The sequence below is a fragment of the Mastigoproctus giganteus genome, chromosome 13, assembly GCF_048544385.1.
Source record: "Mastigoproctus giganteus isolate SK-2022 chromosome 13, ASM4854438v1, whole genome shotgun sequence".
NCBI classification, from domain to species: Eukaryota; Metazoa; Arthropoda; class Arachnida; order Uropygi; family Thelyphonidae; genus Mastigoproctus; species Mastigoproctus giganteus.
The window spans coordinates 169717642-169729103 of record NC_143587.1 but is presented as its reverse complement, the minus strand read 5'-3'; the positions used below and the strand labels follow the sequence as shown (position 1 = coordinate 169729103).

General features: G+C 38.8%; 1 protein-coding gene across 1 annotated transcript; it reads right to left on the bottom strand.

Moving 5' to 3' along the window:
- Positions 1-2043: 2043 nt before the first annotated feature.
- Positions 2044-10971, bottom strand: LOC150076600 (uncharacterized). Its single transcript, XM_090387759.1, has 3 exons — positions 10905-10971; positions 3345-3473; positions 2044-2315 (listed from the first exon to the last, which is right to left on the bottom strand). Exons 1-3 carry the CDS (start codon positions 10969-10971, stop codon positions 2164-2166), a joined length of 348 nt encoding a protein of 115 aa, XP_090243885.1. The 3' UTR covers positions 2044-2163.
- Between the last annotated feature and the right edge of the window lie 491 nt (positions 10972-11462).

The following is an 11462-nucleotide window of genomic DNA, read 5'->3' as shown; positions in this document are numbered from 1 at the left end:
ACGCAAAGTTGGAGAATCTGAGGGAATTGAGATCGGTGTATTTACTCTGTTCTCATATTTACGTTGTTGTTTTGCTTGGAGTACGTTTTTAATTGTGGAGTGAAAGATTCATGTGGAGGAACTGAGATTTCAGTATAACATTTCATTCAACTGATTTATATCTGGACACTATTTGTGCATACATTGGTCTTCTGGTTATAGTTGGCCGGACCATTTTTCTTGCTTCTTGGTATGTAGTATTGGGCTCTGTTTTGTATTTCTGTATTTATTTTTATTTTTTTCCATATTTCACATGTTCTGGAACAGACAAGGTGTTCTCCTTTACAGTTTGGACACTTTGTGGTTGGAGCTGGGCTGGGCAGTCATCGATCTGATGTTCTTTGGATCTACATTTAGCACTCTCGGTGTATTTCAACATGTAGTGCCGACCGGGCTAGCCCGGTGGGTAAAGTGCCTGCCTGGCAATCCAAAGGTCGCGGGTTCGTATTCCGCCTCGGGCTTGGATCACAGTACTGCAAAAATCTTGGGAGGTGCATTATGGCCACAGAAGCCGATGCGCCAACAACTAAAAAAAAAACATGTAGTCTGCGAGTGTTCATAATTTTGACATTTGAAACAGCTAAAGGATTTGGAATATATGTTTTCAGTTGGAAGTTCAGATATTTTGATTTTACAGTTGGTGAGAAATTTGGTGTGATAAATGTTATAATTAAGTTTTTGGTAGGTATTATATTTCCGTCTCTCCAAATAGAAATTCGTCACTCCTTGATTTTGGAATTCGCTGCTGATTTCTTTTAAATGTCTGGTACTGGACGGTTCAACTAACAAATCCCCAGATCGGAGTCGCCTGGCCCTTTTTCGTGTTCTGGCTAGTCCTTTCAGGACTTTTTGGATAAAAAAGGGGAATTTCTTACCTAATGTTTCTTCTCCAGTGGAGTTAATGATTAAGAATAAGGATGTTGGTTTTTTTTTAGGAGTTCGATTGGTGGGATCTTCTCGAAAGTCCTTTGGGAAGTGTTGACTTTACTACTCATGTTTATCTCTTTTTAGCCCTGGGAGTGTAACTTCCAATTCCCAGGTTCCCGGCTCGCGGTACGAGGAGGTAAGAGCGGTGCCAGCAGGTGACTAAGCAACGGCTAGAAAGTAGGGTTGGTGGTGTTAGTTTTAAAATAAGAAAACAGAAAGGTGACGTTCCTTTCTGAAGGTTTGCTAGCTCCTTTTAGCAAAACACTACTTATTAAGTACAGAAAATAAAGGTCACTACATATGTTGTGAACTAAACATAATGGAGAAGCGCACTATAGAATCACTTTAAATCACTTGATTCGGGGTCTTACAGGAAGAGTCGTGTTCTTAAATTCTGGATGTTATCTTATAATGAACCTATAATTATAACGTCATGCATTCATATAGAGAGCTTTACAAATTCTGGAAATAACCTTCGGGTGCTTCCGAAGAAGATCGATGTTATCATTCGTTCATTCGGCAGATTTGCACTTTTTTTTTTCCCTTTCTCAATCAGCTTATGAATCGGAGAGTATTTTTTATTGATAAAGTCACAAGAATATCTCATTAAATTTCATTAGTCGTAATGATAAATTAAAACTGACGAAGCTATCTGCATACCAAAATAATCAATTTTATTAATTTAAAATATTCCCAACAATCATTCAATATGAAAACTCTAAAATTGCTAATAAAAATGTATTTGTGAATATTACATTTGAAATATTTCTTTGAAGTATTACATTGCATTCTCGTGATGTAAAAGGTACACTCGCCAAATGAGCTGCCTTGTGAAAAAATCAAGAAATAATGATTACAATACCATCGGTATTGTAATCATTATTTCAGAAAATAATTTGCAATTTTACGCGAAACAGAGAATAAATAACTACTAGTTAGTTTGTAAATACATTTAAGATTGCAAAAAAAGTGCTTTATTTATCACTCTATGCATAAATCAGCAAGAATAGAAACTCTACGAGCTAACCGATAAGAAAGAACCGTTTAAATTTGCTTTTCAAAAAGTATTCCCTGATAAATGGTTAGGCATGAATTGGGTATACATATGGAATTGTAGAGAACACATAAGGAAATTTCTATAAAACTATGTATGATTAGTTTTAAGAATAACGGAATAAAACAACACGCATCTTTTTCTTAATCCTGAGTGGAACTGGTCTTGGGATACCAACAGATTCCATTGCAGCAACTGCAACATTTTCCATTTGGTTTACAGTCTTGATCACAGCGGCATTCGGGTTTTACTTCTGGAACACACAGAATAACAGCGCAGAAATACCCACAGGGATCTAAATAGAAGGAACAGACTTAATTACAATCATTTCTCTGAATTCAAAATAAATTATTTTCCAAATTATTTAAGCTGCAATATAACGGAAAACGTACTCTTTGATGGCAGAATTCTAGTCGCAACAGTAGGTTTCAAATATTATTTGTATAGTTAAGCTTCGTGGATGTTTGTGTAGCTACGCTTCGTGGAGGTGTGTTGAATTTCAACAAATACATTTTATTTTTCACTCTAAATCAAAGAAATAAAAGAACTAAAAAGTTTCGGAAATCAGACGCAAGTTGCGCCATTCGTTTCTTATACCACGAGTCGCTATCAACACGTCTTATTATCCGGCTCGTGATCAGTCGGAGTTTACCTACTGGCCTGCGAATCCATTGTATAAGGATGTAGCGGAAACTGGGTGTTTTTCTTTCCCATTATGATGTATAAAGGAAAAAACATCCATAATATGATTATTATTATTCCTTTATTTGTTTGTATAATTTTTTCCCAAGAAAATAAGGAATTTGAGTACTGCGTCTGCTGGATGAACTTTTGGAGTGACCTTCTTTATCTTCTCCATCCATAGCATGTATGGATTGAAAAGATACGAAAGTTAGAATACTGTAGTACGTCCTTATTTAGGGTTGCCATTAATCGATTTCATTTTTTCCAGAACTATTCACACTCTCACACTGAAATTTATTAGTTTTCTGTAGATGACATACCGTTTCATTTTCGAGCTGCTTAAGACTTGGGCGTCGGTCAACAATTTGTTTAATGACCGTGTGATTTATTTTAATGACTGTAGCAAAAATGATGTTATCACAGTTTAATAAAAATAATAATAATAATTATAGAAACCTCCATTATTTCTTCGCAGTACTAAACATCAGTTGCCACATTATGCGAAAACAAATTATATAATAATTATTATTGATTTAAATAAAATTTAATATTTTAAAATAAATTAAACACAAATATTTAAAAATTAAAGCTAAAAGCATTAATCGAGTATCTTTAAAAGTTTAGTGTTTAGTTTACTTGCCTAAATAACAGAAAGATCCCCCGCAAGCCCCTTCGCAACATCGTTCTCCTTCAGCGCAATTGTCATCTGTTTCGCATAACCTTGGCTCTTCCCGTTTGCACACCACATCGGGAATTGGTGGACATTTGCCTGTAATGGAAATGAGAAATTACTGGACTATTGTTCTTCCACCAATTAACAGAGCTGCTCTACCTCATCAACTTCAGCTGTCCCCCAAGAGCATTGAGAAGACAAAATATGCTGGCACAAGAGCCATTCAGAATTGATCAACTTAAATTCCATTACTTCAACAGAACTGCAAAATTGCTAAATGAATCCAACATTGATATTCTAGATGAAAACATAAATATTAAAAAAGAGTTACAAAGGTTTTATAATCAAGTTACTAGAGAATGAAAATAAATGATTAATTTAATAATAATAACAATAATAAAACTATAAAAATAGGTATATTTAGCTTCCATTTTTTTCAGTGAACAAAGATGATAAATAACAATTATAATAAAAAAAACGAGGATTACAAAAATCCACGCGCAACTTTAAAAATGCAAGGAGTTCATAAAAGATCTGTTCGATTTAAAACTGAAAATAGCATAAATGCTCTCATGTTAAAAAGTTTATACAGATACAGAAGATACATCAATTAAAAAAGTTCTATTTATATTATCAATTCAATGTGTTCTCTCATCTAACCTATCTCTTTTTCCATTTCTCTTCCAAATCCATTTCTCTCGATATCGCATCAACACATTAGCGTTATTAAATGCTATATAATTTGTGATTTTGGTTCATAATTATGGGGGTGGGTGGAACTTTTTTCTGCTACACAAAACTTGAATCCGATACCGAAATAAATCCAGAGGCTTTGATATATGAGCATAATTACTGTAATGACTACGGACAGGGAGAGACCAAGATCAGTTCATTGATGTAGGAAATATCTATTAAAGATTTCGCAAACTAGCAGCACCCTCTGCTGGTAAGTAGGAAGGTGTGCTCCTTCCTACTGAAAGATGTCCTGTTGCATTTTCTGTATATCTGCTTAAAAAAGAAAACATTCTGGCATATTGAGATTGGAAGGGGATAACATGGTGCTTTCTGGGAAGAGGAAGAGCATTGCAGCAACTGCAACACTCGAAACGTATGTTGCAGTTGCTGCATCGTATTCGCAAATCATTTATTTCTATTATAAGTTTGGCAGTTCCTGTTCCTGCGTCACGGAATCGTGATATCTTTTATGAACAGCCTCCAGATTTCAGAAATTCAGTTTCTTGTGAGTATGTTTTGTCAATATTAAAACTATATTATTACTATATTTTTCTAAAGGAGATGTGGTGAACCATCAGCTTATCATCTCCTTGAAACTGCTGATGAATAAGTGATTTGTGGATTATAGGCATGGAACCGAATGTACCAGGATATGAACACGAAGATCCAGTTTTAATCCTTCAATAGCACATTTTTACATAGTGAAGATTCTCATAGGACACATTTCCATTTTCCATAAGGAAATAAATTTGAAATACTTTATTTCAAATTTCTTTTGAAATAAATTAAGTGATAAGCCATTCAGAAACTCACTCACTCGCAGGGTTAAAAATTGTTTAAAGAATGGAACTCTGAGGAGAAAAGTAGCATCACTAGAAAAACAGTTTCATTGTGCGTTCTTCAAAATCCAGTCTTGAATGTTAGAAATGTTATATTATTTAGATCTCTAATTAGTCGAGCGATGTCGGATGGGCTGAGAAGCGGCAACTGAAGTTTAATATTGACAAATGCAAAATACTGCACGTGAGTAGCAGTGATCCAAGAGAAACGTACCAAATGTGTGATACTACACAGGGAGGTGGAAAAAAAAAAACTGGTGGTAATTGTGCAGTCACATATGAAGTTCTCTGAGCAGTGTAGACGAGCTGCCAGAGCAGGTCATTGAGTTTGTCAATGATATATAGGAATTTTGCTAGAAGGGACAGGGAGGTGATTATCCCGTTATAGAAGGAAATGGTCAGGCCACCCCCTGAGTACTGCATACAGGTCTGGAGGCCTCATGTTAGGAAGGATGTAGAGTTTCTTGAAGGAGTACAGATAAGGGTAACGAGATTGGTTAAATGGACAAAGGCATTGTCTTACCAAGAGAGACTTACATTCTGCAAGTTTCAGCATCTGGAGACTAGGCACCTGCGAGGTGATCTGATTGAGGTGTACAAGGCCTTGAATGGTTTAAGCAGGCTCAATGATGGTGGGACACTTCCGCTTGCGCAGATTAAGAACCTGGGGAGAATAGATTATTCCAATTGAGGAAAGACAGTTGTAAAATAGGTGTGCGGGAGTTTGCCTTTAGCCAGCGGGTAGTTGATAGCTGGAACAGACTTCCATCTGTTGTTGTGGAAGTTGATAGCTTAAATAAATTCAAGGAAGAAGTGGACAAACTTTTAAAGCGAATGAATTTCCTCGCTTAGAGGAAACTTCCAGTTTAGAGGAAATGGAATTTTTTTTTTTAACTGATGCTCTATAAGCTTGCTTTATAGCATCATATGCCTCTACTAATGCTGATATAGCATAAGTGTAAATTATCTAGTCTTCGGTTTCTCCCATAACCTTTAATATACACTGAGTGATCAGTGAATTATGACCAGCCCTATGAAAATTGAATGGGACCCGTTGACCTCGTGAGGTACGAGAGTGCGGAGTTAGTCGATATATGTTGCACAGTAAGATTTCAGTGGTCAGTAAGTAGTAAAATTCCGAACGTGATTGGTAAAAGAAAGGATTTATCGGAGTTTGATAAAGGACAGGTTGTGGTTGCTCGATGAGCTGGTGCCTCGATTTCCCAAACTGCTGAACTGGTGTGGTGTTCGAGAGCCGCCGTAGTTAAAATGTACAGGACTGGCGTCAAAATGGCCAAACAACGAGCCGAGAGCAGAACTGCAAAGATCGGCGAAAGGTTGATGTTAGAGTTGAGCGTTGGTTCCGACAACTCGTACAGGCGAACAGATGCAGCACTGTTGAAGAGTTGACTACCCAATACAACATGGGCCAACCCGGAACAATATCTGGCATGACCATGCGTCGCACGTATGGGCTATACCAGCACACGATCCCCATGGCATTCTCTGCTAACCAAGGTTTATCGGCGTAAAAGACTCGCGTGGTGCAAAGAGCATGCAAGTTGGACGTTAGAAGACTGGAAGGAGATGGGCTGGTCAGATGAGTCATGTTATTTACTCCACACCGTGGATGGTTGTGTACGGATTTGCCGTCAACGGATTTGGTCTCCGCATAGTAGTGGCATAGTATTTAGGTTCAGGCGCCACCGGTGGTTTCCCACATCTGCGCCATATGTACTCTCTGATGAAATGCAGAACTACTGCACAGCCAGAAAAAAAGCGTAATGTCTGGTTAATGTAGTATTAGGCTTTGTTCTGTTGTTGCGTCTGGCGCCTTGGCCGCGGGGCCCCTACTGTAACCCTACGTTGCCCGCCACAACCACTGGGAGGTGAGCCAGGCTGCCCATTATACTCTGGCGGTTGACTCTGCCAGGGTTGCCTGAGCTTCCTGACAGATGCTATAAAAAAAAAAAAAAAGAAAAAGAAAGAAAGAAAAAAAATGAAAAGAGAAAAAAAAGTAGAGGCTATAAAAAATAAATAATTAAAAAAAGATAAAAGGTTTTTTTTTTTTTTTTTTCATATGGGGAAGTAAAAGGAGAAGAAGAGGTCAGAATGTGTGGATTTGGAGTGGACCAATAGGGAAGGCAGTCCACTCTAAGGTAGAGGTGTCCACACTAAGGCAGTCCACTCTGAGGTGGAGAAGGGAGTTGAAAAATCACAGGAGCAGGTGCTCCTGTGTGAATCCTGCACCCAGGGTTCTTGCATTATCCTACCACAGTCGGGGATCGCAGGGGTGGCACGTTATTCTGTTCTGCCCTGAGTTCCGCAAGTCTTGCTCTTCTAGAATTGAAAACAGCCTGGGCGTAGCGCGTTAAGGCTAGGTATGTGGCCTCTTCTTGAAGTAAAGTTGACTACTGATTGCAAGGGTTTCTTTGAATCTTAGTGAGGAATTGAAGTCTGGCATTCTCGTAAGTGAGGCACTCGTACATAAGGTGTTCCCAGGAGTCCTCTTCACCACAGTGGCAATATGGGTTATTTTCTATTCCCATGGCTGTTAATTTTTGCTGGAACGGTCCATGGCCTGTGAGCAGGAAGGACTTGCAATCCAGGCGAGTATCAGGGAAGAGGCTTTGGGGAAGTCCGACTTATTGAGGGAATAAACCTTTTGGTGATTGCTCCTTTCGGCGTTGTGTCCCATGTTTCTTGCAGAGGTTTTGTAGATGGTTTGCATTTTTTCTTCTTTCCTTCTTAGGGTCATCTGCATGGTTCAACTGCAGATTTAACAATTGCGTTGAGATTTCCTTCTTCAGGTGCTGGAAGAGACCCCTCTTGACAACTTCCAGAAAGAGAGGTAAGTATCCTGCAATGACTTGTAATGTAGGGGTGCTGACAGTACAGCACGCCCTTGTAACCGATAGTAACATAAATCTTTGAATGGAATCAAGCTTGCGCTTGTTCCTTTCCAGGATTGCCTCTTCACACCAGAGGAAGCTCCATAGCACACAATCGGGACATATGCTGCCTTATATATTAATGATAGCGCTTTATTCTTTAGGCCCAATTCGCTCTACTAATCCGCCTTATCATTGCAGTGTATTTTCGGATTTTAGCTGACAGGTATTTTAAGTGGGGGTGGAAGGATAAGTTGGGGTCCAGATACAGGCCCAGATGCTTGATTTGTGTGTAGAGACAGATCGGGGTGTTGTTAATTTTCATCACTGGTGGCCTTCGGATTTGGAGCTTTCCTTTTAGAAGGATTGACTTTGTTTTTTCACTGGAGATTGCTAATTTGTGCATGGCAGCCCAGTCTTGAAGTTTTCCCAGTGCAAAGTTGGCTTGTTCTTCCAATGTGGCTCTTGTACCAGAATGAACAACCAGTACGAGATCATCAGCAAAGGCCAGGGGCTTGACCTCGCCGAGATCCATCCCCAGGAACTCGTCCAAGATAATGGACCAAAGAAATGGCCCAAGAACAGAGCCTTGAGGACAGCCTCGCAGTATATTCCCGGTGACTGTTTGGTATTTGTTGGTTACCTGCACTGTTCTATTGCTGAGGTAGGACTTTATACTGTTATATAGACTGCTGGATGTCTTGGCCTACCGAAGTCTTTGAAGTATGCTGGGCCACTCTAGTCGATCGAAGGCCCCGCAAAGTCCACCATTATGGCTATAGAGTATTTAGATTCTGTCTGAGTAGCTAGAGAGATTAATCTGTGGATAGCATCTTCTGTACTGCAGCCTGTTTTAAATCCAAATTGATGCGGAGATGGTAATTGTTGCTCTGTGTAGTAGTCGGTGAGACGGGAGAGCAAAAGGCATTCTTGGAGTTTGGCCAAAACAGACAGCAGGGCTATTGGTCTGTAAGAAGTCGGTACTTGAGGTGGTTTTTTCGGGTGTTTTAAGATTAACTTGAGTGTTGAAATTTTCCAGAAGTCAGGAAATGTTCCTTCAGCAGGGCATCTATTAAATAAACTTAAGAGAGTTATAAGATACTGCGAACTTTTTTACTACGTGGACTTCCAGCAAATCCAAGCCTGGGGTTTTACTCTCCTTCGTTTTGGCCCTGGCCAAATTCATTTCCAGGGATGTGAAGAGCGGTTCACTAGTATCTGATATGTATGCCCTGTTTCTGTCAATGATTTCTTGTTGCTACAGTGTCGGTGCCAAGTCATCAGTTGGGCAGATATTGTCCAGTAACTATAACTAGGGCCTGCAAAATGGTGAGCACCCACGCTCTGCAGGTCCTGGCAGGAGCTCTTCCGCTAGACCTTGAGGTGACTAAATGTGGACTAGATGTATTTACTGTCCATGAATATGCCTGCCTCCATCTATGACTTTACTTTGGACCCAACCAACAGCCGGACGACAGAGAAACAACGAATAGTGGCTCAGATGTTGAAGATTTGGCAGCACAGATGGGCGATGTCGCCAAAAGGTCAAGTTACAAGAAGCTTCATACCGATAGTCGCAAAAATGTACCCAAAAGCAAGCCCCCTCGTGGTTCTATCCTGGGCTAAATACAACCATCCTCCTGACGGGCCACGGCCCATTTAAAGCAAAACTGAACGCACTCGGAATAATATGTTGCCAGGTTTCAAGTTCTCCACACAGGTGTGGAGAACTTGAAACCTGGCAACATATTATGCACGACTGTGAATGCTACGAAGAACACAGAAGTAGACTTATAACTGAGATTGAATACTTGCCGAAAAATCAAGAGTACCATCAACTGGATTCAGAAGATGAATACAAAGCCCTCAGCCGATTTGCACTTGACGTCTTCAATAGACAACGAACAGGAATAGCCATCCACAAGGAATAAATAAAGGCAAACTGATAAAACATCAACACAGAGGAAAGTATCGCAAAATACTAAGGACAAACGGCGTAATATGCAGCAGAATAAATGAAACAGCATCGACCTAGGAACCAATGGGAGTGGCTCCAGCCAGGATGTCGTCGCTCTCAGGATAAACGCACACATCTAGAAAAGGACCAGGCCCCACCAACGAGTCATCATCAGACTGCACTTGCTGGAGGGCACTGCAAATTTCTCATATTATATTGTATGAATTAGTGGTCTGTTATAATGAATAAGACACCTTTTTTTCAGAAAAGCCACATTAGTAGCCAAATAAACTACAGCTAGACTAGAGGAGTTTGAACATTGTACAGTTCAAAGGTTGCTACTCAAAAATTGTTGCATGTAGGAGCTTCTAGAAATCTGGCTAGTTCGTTTATTAAACCGAAAGTTCATTTTAAAGTTCGTTCATTTTACCGAAAGTTCCCAGCACGTTATTATTAGTACATTCTAAAGCTTTCGCTTAGAATGTACTAATAATAATAATAACGTGCTGGGAACTTTCGGTAAAATGCAGGAATGAGATCGATTCCCGTAGATACTTTATCAAGAATGGTATGTAATTCATCAATCACTTCATTCTCGGATTAGAAGGGGGGGGGGGAGAAGGGAAGTACACATCCTAGAAGGGGAAGTTATTTGCTTGAGCGTCGTTCCTTATATGTGAGAACATAATCAATCCATATTTTATTTGATAAGCATTTCTGGAAGTAGATCATGAACACCTGAATCGTTTTTTATCTGGAAAATTATTGTTCTCTACAAAAGAGATTCGCTTTGGTCTGGAGTCATAATATTAATCAGCGAAAATCATAATTAAATAAAATGGATTCAGCCACAAACAAAAGAGAGAGAGAGAGAGAAAGACAGCTCCATTGAGTATCCTTCTTTAGGGTAGTATTTTTCTGGATAACATTATTTTATTTATTTTGCACCTAAAGCAACATCCAAGCATTTTATCCGGTAATTTTATTTCACATGAAGAGATTAACAGAAACAAAAACTGTGTTTAAAAATACACTTAAATTTTTGGTCAATACCGTAAATATTTTACATATTGTGTAAACATCATACCAATTGAAAATCACTTACCACTCCCCACATCCACATTAATGGTAGTAATACAGAGGACAACCATCACCCAAATTATGTTCTTCATGTTTATCTGAAACAATAACACGGTAGGAGAATTATGTTATTAATCTACAGAAAATTTTGATGTCGGTTCAACACTTCACAGCAATATTACAAGATTATTATTCACCCAGAACATGTTTGATTCACGACAGTGCATTGTTACATGACTGCATTTGTGCGTTTTTATATAAGAGAAATAAGAGAAATGCATCTCATATGCAAATATAAATTTGCCTATTTAAAAATATATATCAGCCACGATTAATTATTCTATACTGTCAAATAACTGATAAGAATTGTGTACGAGAAAGCAAAATAATTAATGAGAATGGTGTATGCCCTAATGAGGTGAATATAAGAGAAAACCCCCCTCATCAGGGCATATTTATTTAAGAATGGAACTCTGAGGTGAAAAGTAGCATCACTACAAAAATAGTTTCGTTATGCGTTCTCCAAAACAAAATCCAGTCTTGAATGTTAGAAGGTTATATTGCTTAGATCTAAAATTATTCA

Bases quoted from the DNA above. Each gene is read 5' to 3' on its own strand.
- LOC150076600 (XM_090387759.1), bottom strand. From the start codon at position 10,971: ATGAAGAACATAATTTGGGTGATGGTTGTCCTCTGTATTACTACCATT. The intron at 3,474-10,904 runs GTAAGTGATTTT...TTTCCATTACAG, and splicing joins TAATGTGGATGTGGGGAGTG to GCAAATGTCCACCAATTCCC. The intron at 2,316-3,344 runs GCAAGTAAACTA...CCTTCTATTTAG, and splicing joins GGGATCTTTCTGTTATTTAG to ATCCCTGTGGGTATTTCTGC.